General features: G+C 39.9%; 1 protein-coding gene across 1 annotated transcript in view; it reads left to right on the forward strand.

Annotated features, from left to right (window-relative positions):
- Positions 1-17,044, forward strand: part of LOC103353833 (CUB and sushi domain-containing protein 3) — a 218,033-nt gene that overhangs the window by 173,327 nt on the left and 27,662 nt on the right. The window contains exons 57-59 of the mRNA XM_008276992.1: positions 4,435-4,617; positions 7,661-7,837; positions 13,243-13,425. Coding sequence (XP_008275214.1) covers positions 4,435-4,617; positions 7,661-7,837; positions 13,243-13,425 — 543 coding nt within the window. The remainder of the gene's footprint in view (positions 1-4,434; positions 4,618-7,660; positions 7,838-13,242; positions 13,426-17,044) is intronic.

The raw sequence follows: 17,044 nt of genomic DNA on the forward strand, positions 1-17,044 counted from the left end.
ACCTAAGGCTTCCTAGAAGAACATTGCCCAGAACTCTCCCCAGGAAGATGAAACCACATTCACACCTAGCCACAAAAGACCTTAACGAATCCCATTGTGTCAGGGGGCGCACTAACGACTCACATAACGAGGGGGAGGAGTAACAAACCCCCAAATGAAACCGAAACTCAAGTGTTAATGGATCCTTAAGGATAGAAGTATCTGGAACTCCCAACTAGTCAGTCAGAACTGATGAAGCCTCTTGGTTGAGAGGTGAAACGTCTTCAACAAACTCAAGCAAATCCGGATGTTACGATTAAACTACGAGAACATTGCCCAGAGAATCACGCTGCCTTCATCAAATTGCCTTCTTTCCATGTTGCATCTTGTTTCCAGCTTTTTCCCACATGGACAATGCACACACACATCCAGCCATCCACATGATGTAGAAGAAAAAATGTCACCTTCTCACTTGGGTGTTGTAGATGCTTTGGTGGTTGCTTATCATGGGCACTTGAACCAGTCTACATAGCACAGAATACAGCAAGCTGTGGTGCACTGTGTTTTGACATCTTTCTATCACAGCCAGCAATAAAGTTTTCAGAAATTTGTGCTCCAGTTGCTCTTCTGTGGGATTGGACTACACAGACTAGCCTACGTTTCCCATGGGCTTTAGTGAGCCTTGGTTGTCCATGACCCTGCTGCCGTGTTTTGGTAGACACTTACCACTGCATACCAGGAACACCCAACAAGACCTACTGATTTATAGATGCCCTGACCCCAGTCATCTATACCCATCACAATTTGCCCTTTTCAAAGTCGCTCAGATTCTTATGGTGTCCATTATTCCTACTCCCAACACATCAGCTTAAAGAACTGTCTGTTCACCTACTACCTAATATATCCCAGCCTGTGACAGGTACCATTGTGATGAGATGATCAATGTTATTAACCTCAGCTGCCAGTGGTTTTAATGTTGTGGCTAATCAGTCTATGATTGTAATGGTTTTGGTTGGGGGGGAAAAGCTAAAAAGTGTTCTTCTTTATCACTCATCACCTCGGTTTTAAAAGCAATTTGGCATCTATTATTGAGATGATTTGATCAGCACCCTGCTGTTATGACAAATGAGCCTCTCGTAAAGTGATGATCTGCAATTTTGTACTATATTTCATTCCATCATTCACTCTGAGCTCTGTATTACCACCATGAGCTCCACTGCTTCTGTTTGTCTGGAGGATACTAAGCTAATATACTGCTTTAATCTGGGGGGGAAAAAAACACATTTAATACCAAAACAGATTCAGTGCATTTAATTTAACTTGTCCAAAACCTAATCAGCATCAACTCATCACTTGAAAAGTGAGATAAGTAAAGCCAACATGAGTCTATTCCCAAGTATTTAAATTGTCAAACAAGTTTAGAGAGTAAATCCCTGGAGGAATTTGTGCATCAGGGTATCAGTCCTGGGTCAGGGATCGCAGGATTTAAATGCAATAAAAAGAGATGTAAGTTACCAGGCTAAGGAAAAATAATGTGCTATGGGAGGATATTTAAAGTTTATGAGTATATAATATTAATGTTGATTGCATATATTCGCACAACAAAATGCTGATTAAATTACCCGTGCACTGATGCAGCAACACTTCTATGACAGATAGGATAAGAAAAATATATGGAGGTGGAAATCCTTGAACTTTAAAATGGAATTAGCAGTGCCTTTCCATGTCATTTTCAGTTGCATAGTATCTACATATAGAATTAAGAAGTAATTTAAAGAACTATGACATTCACAACCTAAGTAATTGATTTTATTTTATTTTTTTACATAAATGCATCATCTTCATCTTGTCATACAGGATTATACTGCACCAATGCATCTAAATAACTCTGAAATCCATAGCTTACAATGGAAACAAGGAACCATTTTAGATCACTTGTTCATCACTGCCAGGCTTGGCAGACCTAGCATTAAACATCTGTTACTACTGGAGAAGAAATGGGAACCAAGACACAGCTGGAACTCAAGTCATAAAGCAGAAAATGCCCGGAGAGTTTCAGATTAGTGCAAATGCATATTTTCACACACATTTCCACTGACACATGCTCAAAAACATTGGAAGTGATACAATTAGTATTGCAATGTTAGCAAGAGAAACTGAATGAATAATGTACAGAAGGGGGACAAATTAAAGGAAAAACCAACACAAGTGTCTTTGTAGGATGTTAGATTATCTTGTGCCACCAGAACAGCTTCAGTTTGTCTTGGCATTGATTCTCCAAGTCTTTGGAACTCTTCTAGATTGACAACGCAGCATTTTTTCACCTTATTTTGTGTTTTTATGATAGTGGTGGGGAGCACTAGCAAACCAATCCAAAATCTATGCCTCACAACATAAAAAAAAGTCACCAGATTTCTTGACTGTAGGTATTATGGATTCAGATTTTTTGACTTAATTCATGCTAAAATGCCTCTTTTATTTTTTATTTTTTTTGTAATTTCCTACATGATTTTCCATTACGTACTCTAAGCTTCTCTTTGTTGCTCTTCAGAAATTGTAATATTTATTTGCCGAAAGATGGTTGCAAAGTCTATAAACAGCTTTATCTGCTGAACTAGACGTTATGAAAATGGCACATTATAATTCAGTGTTCATCACCAGTAGCAACAAATAATTCGAAATATGAATTCCTCAGAAGTCTAGCCCAGCGTCAGCAGTAGTTCTCATCCATGCATCCATCCATGCATCTATCCTTTCTCTCATCTGTCCTCCCTTGTTAATTAGTAAGATGGGGCTTAAAACCGCTTGCCAAGCCATTCCCCTTTTGTCCTCGTCTGTTGCATGGCTGAGTTGAAGGCCTTATTATTTCTTCACAAAGGGAGCCTGGTGAATGGACATTAACTCAGATTCAAACCAAATCCACCACCATCCCAATTAGTGAGATTATAGCTGTCACAGTGCATGCCGAGTCAGGCTGCCTCACCTAACCGAAGGAGACTAATGAAGTACAGACAGCTGCTGTGAAACACACACACATGCACAAAGTTGACATGCACACACACAGGCACAAATGCATATGCATAGTCAGTGTGCACTTGCCTCTGCAAGTGCATACAAGTTCATACAGGGAGACGCATAAACATTCACATGCATCAAACGCACACTCTCACTGACACACGCCAATATGCATTCACACACACACACTCTTTGCCAGCCACAGCCACACAAGAACTTATCATCTCCAGCTGTGAGCCCTTGACCTGACAAATGCATTTTGTGCTCATATGAGCAGTGGGATGTGTGTAGAAGATATGAGCTTTGTGTTTGTGCAGTAAGGCTTCGTCAACAAGTCCAGTATTACTGCAGCTGTTTGCTGCTCTGTACACAGAGAGCAGCAGCCAACACACAGGGAATGATGCACAGGGTGTGTGCACAGCTCAAGGAACAAGATCTCAAAGTCAATAAAGCATGAATCTCTTGCAAAGAGACTGTCTATCTGTCTACCTGTCTATCTTTCTATCTATTTGAATATCTGTACATCTATATGTCTCTCTCTGTCTGTGATACTGTCTTCTGAAGCCAAACATTTTTCTCTTTTCTTTCCTCCACTGGTTTCATTTCTGTGAGAAAGCGGAAGCAGCAGCAACAGTGGAAGTGGTGGTTGGTGTTATGTGTGTTATGACGTTTTTTTTTTTTCTCTGAGGATGTCCCAAGTGAATACAAAACCACCCCACTCTGTAGACTCCATCCTGACTAACACACCACTCAGCTTGGCTTGCTGTTCATCACAACATAAAATCTTCAGCAGTGATGGCACTGCCCTGATTCCATACCTGTCATCTCTCTCCCTCATTTCATATGGCTTAGAAAGAGAACGTGTCCTATTTCTTTCACCCACCAGAGACAACACTAATGGGAACATGAAGAGAATTAACAAGAGACGCAGCATCTTTTTATCTGATTTAATTCATAGACATGCGTGACAGGTGGTGCAAGGTGGCAACACTGAAAGTAGCATAGGTTGTTCCACAGAACAAAAGACAGAAAGGATAGTTCAGGATAATGAAAATGCATTCAGTTTCAGAGGTCAAACTGTATTCATCATTTCTCATAACCACAGCTGGTTGCCTTTTAATGCTGGCTCTGCTGTTTTTATGGACAGAAAGCTCCTGGTGTCAAAGCTGTGGAAAGTATGGCTCCTCCAGGTTGTTGGCATAGTGACAACTGCTCATTGGTGCATTGTCTAGACCTCTCTGTATTGTCCTTCTGCTTGACAGACAGGAACACTGTGTTGTAAGTCAATGTCATACCAACTTAAAAGGATCCATCTGTACACACACACACACACACACACACACACACACACTCACATGCAAGCACCCACAAACTGTACAAGTGGATGGCATCTTAAGTGTACTGTTTTGCTGGTCCATGACTGGTTATCTTCCATTGCAGGTGATTCGACAGGCAGCTGTGGGGATCCTGGTATACCTGCCCATGCCAGCAGGGAGGCAGGAAACTTTAAAGTGCGCAGCAAGGTGCGCTTCACCTGCGCAGTGGGACATACCCTGTATGGCTCAGCAGAGAGGATATGCTTCCCCAATGGGACCTGGTCAGGCAAACAGCCGTTCTGCAAACGTAAGAGGAATCTTTAAAATATCTCAGTGATGTTATTTATTAAACAGTAGGAAAGAGCAGATCAGAGTCATACAGAGAGGACACACACACATATACTGTATTTCTCTATTCGAAAGCACACATGTAAACTCCTACAGATTCATAAAACAGTGCATGGTTACACAGGTCTGGGTATTGAATCTCCAACATGTTTTTGCCTATTAAGTGAAGTGTGCTTCACTGTCACATTACACTGGCTCTAAATATTAACAGCTGTCAATTACCAGAAGTTGCCACTGAAGGCTTAGGCAGATTCTTAGTCTTGTTTAGGGCAGATTATTAGTCTTGTTTATTTATACTTTGATCAGATGTTTCCTATTTTAAACCTAATTTTGTCTGCATTTTATTCAGACAGAAACCTTGTACATCTGCTTTCTGTTACAGGGGCACTGTCTTAGAGAGTCCAAATCAGCTTGTGAAAACAGTTGTATGAAGTCTTTTGTGGCTCAGGACAGAGCTTTATAAAGTCCGATAAAATAATTCTGATGTCATCAGGGTTGTTACGTGGAGACTACACATTTTTACCAGACAAGCCTATGTAACAAAGTGGGTGCATGTAATTTAAACGCTATGTGTATTTCCCTTCAACTGACAAAAGATGCTTTTGAGTTGCATCATGTAAAGAGACCTAATGTTTAAGGGCTAAACTTAACATCTAAAGCCAAAATCCTTCAGGCTCCTGTAAGTTCCTTAAAATGTTTGAAAGTGCACTAGCAAATCGCTGAAATGCCCCTTTAAGACAAAATGCAACATTGATGGAGAAGTTTTGTTGTGTACACTCTTCAAAGCATCTCCAAGATATTGTTTGATATGCTACCAAAACTCACATCAGCTGTGGTATGTAAAAAAATCCAACAGTACACTGCCCCACCTAAAGACACACACATTGTATGCAACGTATTGGCTGCATTCTAGCTCATACACAAATGATTGCAAAAGCTCAAGAATGCAGTACTGCACCAGATGGATAAATATCTCTCTGCTGCAGTCTGGTATTTTCTGCCAGCACATGGTGCTGTGACTATCTTCCAGATTGCAACCAAAAATTCATTAATTCTCGACACCTAAAGCCAAGTTCTTTTTGGATTGTGATAAATGAATCATTGTGGATTTTGAAGATATTAGTTCACAGAACGGCAGCTCTACATCTTGCATAAATTACCCTAAGGGGTCAACCGGATATTGAGGCAAATGTTTGACTGCTTTTGCTCTCTTCTACTTACTGTCCGCCAGCTTGGAACAGTGCCAGTGTCATTTTTAATATGATAGGCCAATGCATAGCCCCTCTGAACTACTCACAGTATATCTGCCTTTCACTCCATCTCCCACGTTTCTTCCCTTTCTTCCCTCTCTCTCTCTCTGGCCTTCATTTCCCTTAATGTCAGCCTTTTCTGTTGCATCTCCTCTGATTTCTTTCTGTCTTAATCTTGTTGTCTAGCTCTCACTCCGCCTCTGCCCACTTTTCCATCTCTCCCTCCTTTATATCATACTCTCTCTGCTTTTTCCTTCCTCTATTCTTACCCCACATCTCGCCTTCCCTAGCTTTTTATCTCTCCATCTCCCAGCTGAACTCCTGATTTAAAGATTGTTTTAACCATCCTCCACCTCGGGAGGGTAGGGGCAAGAATTCACTGGAGCCTGAATGAGTCCCAGTGCTGTCTGTTTGTGATCTAAAGCCCTGTCTAGTGTTAAAGCCCATCCATCTATTATCCACAACCTTTTACAGTCTCCGAGAAACAGTCACTGTAGATATTCAGCTTAATATCTATCTCACAATGCCATCAAGGTCTGTTTTATGTGTCTGTCATAGCGTCTATCTTAAATTATTAAGAAAGGAAACCAAAAAGCTACAATATTTTATTTTTGGTAAATGCACCCAGGAGCATATGCATATAGTGGGTGTATGAATAGGCTTGTGTGTGCATTTGTAGCACGTTAATGTGAGCAAGTTGCCACCTGATGTGGCTAGGCATGTGGGTGAGTGATGCATGTGCACCCCGATTAGTTTGCGTGTACGCACACGTGGTAATTGAGAAATCACCACCGCACTTGCGACACGTCTGTCTCCTACAAGAATCACTATTTCAGATTTTCCAGGCAATTAGGTGATTGAGAGAGCAGATCAGTTTTGTAATTAGACGTGATTTGGAGCAGAAGAAAAATACATGAAGCAAACTCTTTGCTCGACAATCTTCAAGGATACATTTTAGGTGGCCTGTTATGAAAATGCTGAAAAGGATACTGTACGGCAAAAAGCCCAACTCCTCAGTTCTCTTTAGAAAGTTTTTTTTTTTTTTTTTCCCCTCTCCAAGGATTGCACACCGAAGTTTGAAGTTCTTATTATCATTAAAACTGAATACTGAGTCTTTAGACCATAACTGCAAAATTTCAAATTACTCCCATAATCCTCTTGTTTTTACACAACACTAAATGCCATTACCATAGATGCACTATGAGACTTGACAATACACAAGCTAGACTTTATTTAAGATGACTCGTCAATACTGCAATTGGGTTTTGTGTACCGGTGCACCAGCTCTGCTCATTAGCCTCTCTTTGTAAAGCTGTGATGTTGTATAGATTAGTGGTTCTTTACTGGTTTGTTTCACAGCTCCTCTAAAAGAACAACACTGATTTCTCACATCCTCTAATGTGAGGCACACGTGCATAATTGTTAACTCCGACGCAAGCTAATTATTTCTGCCAGCCGTTTGCAGACTGTTCCACGAAAGTGTTAAAGACTGAGTCAAGAAAATACAAATATTGATCAGGTTAAAGGGAAAATGGCAATTGTTTCATGAATGAATTAGTATTCACCTAATAGCGGAGGAGTATATTTTTTCACAGCTATTTTATCACCTTGAGACCTTCAGAAGTCATCTTGCAGCCACCTTGGGGGCTTCTAACACCTCAGATGGTGAATCACTGATATGGAAAATAGAAAATCCATTACTATTTTACACCTCTGACCTTCACATCCTCTCTTTTCTCCCCTGTAATGCAGCGGTACAGTGTGGGAACCCAGGTACCCCTGCTCACGGCCGTATTTCCCGTGTGGATGGCACAACCTTCTCCCACTCCATTGTGTATTCTTGTATGGAAGGATATTTCCTCACAGGGTCGCCTACACGCCAGTGTCTCGCAAATGGCACATGGTCTGGCACTGCTCCAAACTGCACAAGTGAGTTTTGCGTGCACAAAGGCATGAAGGGAGGGTGGAGTTCTTTTTCTTGGTCCTGTGTGATTTACTTGAAGGTCCATTCTGCTGTACATTGTTCATCTTAAGAAATGAAAATCATTGTCAACTGTGTGTCTGACCAACAGGGCATAGTCCTGATTATACCAGTGCTGTGAACAGAGAAACAACAAAGCAAAATTCTGTGTTACGTGGTTAATCACATTTAGTTCAGTCACACTTCCATCTACTTTGACTTTCGCAGAATATGCTATTTAGGTAATAGAACCAAAACAAAGAAAAAGGTAAAACTGGAACAAGTAAGGTTGGGCACTCCCATGGGGGTGGCACAGGTGCACACAAAGTGTTGTCCTAGTATTGAGTTGCTTCCCATCATTTTCACATTAGCAGCATGTCATTCACTATAAATGCAGTGGTGGTAATACAGAAGACTGAAACCCACGAGCCACTCTTCTTATGCTTTCTATAGTACTGAAGATAAACCTTTCTGAAGATGATGTTGCTCCCTATTTCTCCCAAAAGGAGGCGCTCTGAGTGATCAACGGCGGTGCTAAAATAGGCTATAAGATTTTAAATAACACATAAATCTCTTTGAGCCTTTTCTCCCTGCAAAGCGTCAAAATTGTCAGGCAGTTTTTATTGTCTAGATCTCAGCAAATGAGCCTTGCAGTAATTAAGAAGTATGCCAATCTATATTCAATTTGCACCAGGATGACTATCAAACAAAATTACACATTGTTCTTCTCTCTGAAAATCTCTATATTCTCTCTTCTTTATTCTTTTTGCTTGTTATTGAATCACAAGAAAGGATAAATGGCATAGGCATAATTTTCAATTTTGGAATAAAATGGGTCTCTGGATGGATATGTACAGGGAGGGAGGGAAAGAAGAGAAAGATTGAAAATTGGATTGAGTAATAATGATCAAACATGTAGAAAGGCAGAATAGCTGTCTCGCCTCTTTTCCTCACTTTAGGACTTTCTCATCGCCAAACGTATTCTCTTCCATACTCTCGCTTAACATTTAAGTTTAGTGGTCAGTTCAGGGACATCAACACTTAGGATGCCAGGATTGGCTCACTGTGCCGTCATTAAGGAGGCAATCATTTTCATGGTTCATGGGTAATCGATCATGTAGGTTACCAGATCAAAGTCATGCAACATTCTCAAGGGGAGAGAGACAAGTTCTTCCTTTATTTTTTTATTTTCCACAACAGTCTTGATGGTTGATAAATGAGATTTATAGAGCATGTTAAGGAATTAGCAATTTAGTTGAAGTGCATTAGAAAAGAGACTTGCTCAGTAAACTGTGAAGTAAAGCCATAAAGCACTTTATGAAATAAACAGTAAACACTTATTTTTCAGGGAGCCTTTTTGCTGGGTAATACACTGTGATACGGGGGATTTATATCTACTGTTTTTTCATATCCTTCACTTCTCTAGCTGATGCCTTTCTCCCCTAGATTAAGAGTTGTGTTGAATTTCTCTAGTGAGGTATAGAAACGTGTTGTTGGGGGATACTACTAAATGAAGACTTTGGAGCAAAATGCAGAGGGGTGCATTTGGATATTACAAGGTTGCAGACTGACGTGATCTGCTTTCTCAACTTGAAGTCCATGCATCCTCGATAATTAAATCCAGAGGCTGACTAAAAATGAGACCCTACAGACCCTGTCTTCCAGTAGAGCTATAATGCTACAATGCTAAATATGTTAAATAATATAATATGACAAAAAAAAGACAAAATAACTCTTGGCGATACAGCATCACCAACATGTTTTTAATATATCAGCACAGTTACAAACGCCATACAGAAAGGAATAAAGAGGTATTTGGTTAAAAACCAGCAGCCTTTAAATACAGGTTGTACTGGAGGCACCTTACTGAAGTGCATGCAAACTCCTTCTATGATTTCCAGCCTTAACCTCGTATCTCCCAGTGAGCTGTTTTCTCGGGAACAAGTAAGTGTACTGAATGAAAAGACTGTATAGTTAAGTTGAGTTGTTGAAAGTCAATAGCCTGCAGCTTTTCCACATTGTGCTGACAGACTGGGTTTTTCACTCCTACAGATACACAGGCACATGTAAACATTTATGCACACACATTTTGTTTTCCAGCAGCTTTCCTTTTCTCTTCTAGGAAGACCACTTTTCCACCTCCTCACGAGATGGTTTTATTTGATACCAACTGAAATTTGTATGAGCTGTCTTTTATTCATGTTAACTGCTTCTGGCTTGTGTTTAGAGAGACTTTTCATTCTTAATTCAACATAATGTGTAATTTTGGTGGCTCAGAGTCAAATTGAATTGCAGATCTACAGTGTGGAAAACACAAATACTCAGACACCCAAAGATTTATTTACTATCCATAAACATGGCTGTAAATGCAATGGTTTAGCTGCTGCTGTCTAGAACTATATTTAAGAGTCTGTGCAGAATTCATTATTGACAACATTCTGATATCCATTTGACCCAGAAAATAAATATCCCTAATTAGTTATCACCTGACTTTTCCAGCAACTTTTCGTATTTCTTGTGAAAACCTGGCATGGATTTGATGGATTGGTACAAAATTTTGCACAGACGTTCTTGTTTTCCAGAAAAGGAACCTTAGAAACCTGATTATTTTTTGTGAGGTGGTTTCTAGTGTTGAGTCAGTTGTCCCAGCCGTTGAATGGATTGCCTCAAAGTTTGCTTCACATGTTCTTGTCTTCCTCAGGATAAGCTGTAATTTCATTTAACCTTTATTTCACCAGACAAGACATTAAGAAAAAATGTCTTATTTACAATGACAGCCTGCCAAATACCCGAGGGCACTTGTAGGGAAAAAAGAGAAGAGCAGAGGAGAAGGGAATAACTTGGTAAACAGTGAACAGTGGAGTCAAGTAAATAATGACTGTAATTTCCAGAAAAATAAACATTATTTGTCATTTGTTCATGTGCATTTGTTAGCAGAGCAGGAATCAATGTTATCCCTCAAAGTCTGATTTTGGAGTTTAGGATCATGTGATGGGTGTTCAATGCATCAGACTTAAACTGTAGTTATACCAAGTAACAAGAATGCTGTTTCCAACCAGAAAGGTTGCTGGAGTGACTTTCATCAAATTACTATCTGCACAGATAGATGCCACTCTGTGGGAGGAGGGAAATATGTTCATGTATGACTTATGTGAAGTGACAACAACTGAACTGCTGCAAAACTAAACAGATTATTTACCCACAATGCCTGTCTAGACCAAAGAAAATACGATAAAGATGACAAGTTTGTTTTTTTATTACACAACAATTTCCATATGTACTGCAGGCACCCTGAATGACTGTATATCAAACACTAAATACATCAGTGCATAAACTGCACTTTATTTTTTTCTCTGACACAGATACCATGTGCAGAAATATTTGAAGAGGATGTAGTATGAAATTCCTCTGAATAAACTCAACACTCAGCAAATAGCATTGCATTTCAGACTAACATCAAGGCTGCTGAGTTTCTTCTACTTTCCTGCCTGTCAGTGTTGTTGTTTTGTGTTAATTTGGAAAATAGATGCATCTAGGATTAGATTGCCTTTTGAAGTAAGCAAGAAGTTACTGCCATCAACTCAAAACCTCAGTTAGTAGCAAAATTAAGACCCCACTTTTTCTTTTATACTCAGAACCAGCAGCTCTCAGATGAATCATGACAGGATACAAAGTTAGTTTCACTCAGCAGTGATAAGCATGTCCAAGTGTTGAAGTCCTTGGCAGCAACTGAAAATAAACAAATATTAATTTAAGGCAGGAGGCGTGAGCAGGGACAGACATATGCTTCCAACTGGCTTCTTACATTAAGGTGAACAAGTCTGTAAAGAATTTTGTAATAAGTGCACACAAATTAGGGCCTGTGAGGTGAAACGAGGTCTATGAACAAGCAATCAAATAAAGGCTGGCAACTAAAATATTCTATCGGAAATAGCAAAGGGTTAAGCCCTGACAATGTAGTGGGCCAACACTGTGGGCCATCTGTTTACTTTGGAGATATTGCGCCATGAGAAGAAGCCAAGAAAAGACATATGAAAAGAAGAGACTGAACAGAAATTACTGGGGGAGGAGAGCTCCTCAGCATTATTATTATGATTGTAACTGGGTTCCCTGCTTATATCAGACAAAATATATAATTGCAGTGGTGCATTTTAGAATGGGGATGTATAAATAAAACATAGTGATTACTGTGATAATACAGGTGTTCCTTAATCTGGGGTCGGGAGCACAACAGGTGCTGTGTGGTGATCACCATCAATTTAGTTAATAAAGACCTGACAGGCAGATTATACCTTCAAAGCAGTTAGACTTTGGTTTTAGAAATATCACATAAGTTATTTTGTCCAGTGAATGTGTATGTTTTAGTAGCATTGTATTTTATCTGCCATCACAAAAAGACTAGACAAAGCATGTCCATTTCACTACAGGAGACACTTAATGTTCTCTGCAATTTAGTGGAAGGAAATAAGTTCATCTATCACTATTTGCGATGACAATCCGTCAAAATGAGTTGAAAAATGTAGGATATCAGTTAAAATCCAATAACGTGCATCCCTACTTTGAATGCTTGGTCATAGGATAACATGGCTATAACTATATCATCAACTGTCAACATTTCTTGTCTCCACATAACTTAACATCAAATTAGATGTCTTACAAATCATTTGAGTTATTTTTATTGCCTAGCACACTTAAAGTGCACACCAATTTTGGGTAACATGATATTGTGTCAAAAAAAAAAAAAGCTCCGTTATGCATGATGATCAATTGTGGTTCCCTTGATTACATTATGCACAACCAGCAGATTGCTGAAAAATACACAAGAACAGGCAGACTTTGTATTTATTATAAATAGATAATATACAATAAATATTTAATGCAGTTTCATTATCAAATGGCCTTTTAAATGTCGATTGAGCATATATAGGTGTATGTTGCTGTCCACTACATCCCCATATTTGATGAATTTACAGTTCCCTGATTCCATAGGCTTTTCACAAATCATGTGTCTTTACAATAGAGCCACTATGTCTTGCATTAATCCTCCATTTACATTAGGCATCACAACCAACTTTTTTCCTCTTACAGCATCTGAATAAAAGTAAAATGCATGGGTTAATGGGAAAATACACCTAACAGTGCCACAAGAGAAGGCTATAAGTAGACTATCATGAGAGTCATGTAACGTAGGCCCTCCGCTGTGATCGCCGCTCTGTCTAAAGCACAAATAGGCATAAAGGCTATTTACATCAGACACTGTAGAAGCTGCATCGGTCAGTAAATGTTTTATTTTTGAATGTGTGTTTGATGTTTACTACACACCATTTAAAATGACATCTGATCCAAGTTCTTTATGTGTGGTTACCAATGGCAGTGATCACCTGCGGTGACCCTGGTATCCCCGCCAATGGACTTAGATTTGGTGATGACGTTACAGTGGGCCAGAATGTGACGTTCATGTGCCAGCCGGGTTACGTCATGATAGGAGGCGACACTGCTGTCACCAGGACCTGCACCACCAATGGAACCTGGAGTGGAACCATGCCAGCATGCCAAGGTATATGCCACCCACAGATACACGTTTTCCATACACTGTGTCATGCACGGGCAGCAGTTGACAGTCAACCTTGATAACCATCAGACCGTGCTGTAACAACCTTGGCACTCTCGCACGCTGTCACGTACAATATAAAGTACATGCTTGCATTCTGAGATCTAATGAGATTAGCAAGGAAGGTGACACAAGACTTCCTGTGTGGTCAGATAATGTCCTACTGTTCACTTAAGAGCCCTGATAACAGAAGTGGCAAAGACATATTAGGCGTCTGCAACACAGAAGACGTGCATATTCGCATAAGAAGGTGTGTATATTTGCATTTACACAAGTATGCACCCGCTCACAAGCAAATTTCAATATTTTTCTTTGCATTTAATCTCCACGTAACAAAAGTAGCACTGTCTTTCTGGAAACCCTTGATCCAGGACACAGTGATTTCACCTACACCTACATCTAAAGTTGCACCTGTATTGGCTCAGAGCCATGCCTAAAAGTTCCTCTGACACCTGATGATGGATGGGTAACAAGTCCTCTGTACCACAACAAGGATCCCTCTAATTGTACTCCAGCAGTTAATCATTGGCTTCCTCTCTCTAAGTTTGTGAGCACTCAACTCTATGATTAACATCAGAGTTTTAAAAAAATCCAGCGTGAGGACTTAGGTGTTGTACGCCCATCAGCGGTACATCACTCTGTGATTTATGATGCTCGAGTGGAGGCATAGATTAGCACTTCTGCCGTTGACACCCAAAAGTAAGTATTGCAGGGAAGATTAACTTGTGCAGCGAACAGTTCAAAAGTACACCAGGAAAGGGAAGCGCCTACAAGGCAAATGGTGGCTCATTGTTGCTAAGGAACTGTTCCCAGGCTTCTGTCTCAGTTACAGCGAGGCAAGCTGGCGTTCTATCTGCCTTTTGAGAAATGGGAAAGGACAAATGAAATGTGAGGCAGAGTGTGAGAGATGGACATGTACACAGACAAACATAAAAAAAACAACCTGTTAGAGAAAAATACACAGGTGAGATCCAGAAAGGCAAAGAGTTACAGAAAATCAAACATACTAACACATTTTTAGTAAAGGGGACTGAGAGTCCACAAAAACAACAAAAAAAAGACTTTTTTTTTTATACAATGTCTGATTTTGTTTCTACATACACTCTATATAAAAGATGTTGTCAGGAACACAAAGTAGTCTGTGTCATTTCCACATTTCCAGTCCTTAACATAGCTTATAGGGAATTGTGGTTTTAAGCCACATGCTGATGCCCTCCACAGTCTCCCGGTGCGACCTTGCCTTGAAGTTTACAACATCCAAACTGACACCGATTGTAATATTTTATTAGCGCGTTTTATTATTAACGTGCCCTGTTCCATTGTATGTTGAAGCTGTTGAATGAATTGATGGTCGTGCACCTGTCAACCATGGCAGTTGAAATGGGGACAGAGAGAAACATGTGAGTGTATGTGTGCATGCATCTGTGTATGGAAGTGCATGAAGCTCTTAACCTCCAAGCTCTAATCCTTACTGCAACAGCTTAGGCACCCCGATCCTGGTGTGCTTGATGGGGGTAGTGAAACCCTCAGAGCTTAGGCTTTCTCATCACATACACTCACACACCACCATGCATATATACAATCACATGGGGGCATTCAATTACAGAAATTTCTCTCTCACGCATAAATAGACAGATGCTTACACAACCTCACGTTTTCTTCCAGCACTCTGGCTGCCTGAGTGCTGTCAGGTCGCACTGACCTGTATGCATTAGTGAGTGAGCCACAGGATCTCTCCTACCTCTTCTCACCTCTCTGCCGCTCTCACATTTCCAATAGCACTTATTTCTCTCATGGGGTAAATGAATAAAAGAAAGGCGGGAGAGAGGAGTTTGATTAGTAAGTGGTTACTCTACATTAATTTTGCCGTTCTCAATGTGGATGGAGTATGAAGAAGTAATACAGATGTTTCAAGTTTTATTTTCCCTCTGTCACTGTTCTCTTTCTTTTCTTTGGTCTCTGTCTAACACTATCTAGGACAAGTATTAGAAAAGCACATTGATAATCACAGCTTTTTATCATCTCTCTCACTGACAGCCTACGCAGCAAGATGTCTTAGAAAAGGACTGAGAAAATATCTATTTTCTTTTCTTTCATGTGAAACTGGAAACGGTGCCTATTCCAGTAGGATTGTTTGCCTTTTTCATTTTGCATGATTGGGTTTAAGTTGAAAGTGCAGCAGTTCAGGCAGGGTGAGCAGTTTGAAATTGTCATGATGCACGGCATCTGTCATCTTGTCATAGATTTGGATGATGTGCCACTGGGATGTGAGCTAATGTCCCAGGAAAGGAGGGGTGAAGAGGGAGAGAAAGGAAGTGAGAGGAAAGGAAGAAAAGGCAGAGAGAGAAAAACTGAGACCAAAAGAGACAAAAAGGTTTTACATGTGCATAATTTTGTACTTAATGTGTGACTGTCAGCTCCAGCCACAGCATTTGTGTGTGATGTGCACACACACACATGGCAGATGACGCATCGTAAGCTTCGCCCAGCAAGGATTCAGTTTGTATCCCAGGTTTGGCATGTTCAGCTAAGAGGCACTAATGCTGCTTAGAACTACTTAGGAAAATGGGGACACTCTCCGCTTCTCATTCAGTTCTGCCTGCCACCCATGCCTTCATTTTTTTAATGTTTTCATTTTTTTTAAGTAATTTCGGATGTACTGCTTATGGGATTATTAGGCCTACTCCTATAATCAGCCTAATTTGCCTACTTGCACACATGCTGTCAGAAATGTTCTGACTTTCTCTTTCCCTCCTGTTTGTTGCTTACACACAGACATACTGTACGATAACTCACTCACACATATGCACTCACACACACACACACACACACACACACACACACACACGACAACCAATTTTCTATGTTACAGCATAGAGCTGGGCATTTTAGCGAGGTAATTCAGAATGAAGTGTCTTTTTTTCCAAGGCTCCAGAACAACAACATGGAAATCCCAAGCTGACGACACTCTTTACTAATTCATCAACTTCAAAGAGAAACAGTTTCAAGTGAACTTGCTTCTCCTTGAGAAGCCTGAGATACAAATGACATTAACAAACAAAATATACAAAAACAGACATTGCACTGGATGAATACTAGAGTATGCTTTTAAATCAATGCATTATTCCTACTTTCCATTATCAATTTACAAATAGAACATAAAAATCAAATTTGGTCCGCAGCCCAGTTTTTCCTTTCTTGTTTTTGACTTAGACATAAAATGGAAAGTACAAAAAAAAAAAAGCGTTATTTGTTGTTTTGTTTCATAAATTAATAGTCAAATAACATGTTTTTTATTTTCCAATTTTGGAGTCTCATTTGAATATGAAAAGAAGATATGATACATGAATTGTCTTGCTTTGACTTTTATTTACTGTTCACCATGGCCTAAATATCTTTCTAAATATAGAATACTTGTAAAACATATACTGTACACTGCTGCACAATGTCCATATGGAAATCTTTTTGGATCCGCTGCCAACCAAGAACAAAAGACGGTTCCACCTCGGAGAGAATGTGTGAATATCCCACAGTGGCTTGCTCCACATTTATTCTAATTCACTGT

This window comes from Stegastes partitus, unplaced genomic scaffold (genome assembly GCF_000690725.1).
Source record: "Stegastes partitus isolate 25-593 unplaced genomic scaffold, Stegastes_partitus-1.0.2 Scaffold85, whole genome shotgun sequence".
Taxonomy (NCBI): domain Eukaryota; kingdom Metazoa; phylum Chordata; class Actinopteri; family Pomacentridae; genus Stegastes; species Stegastes partitus.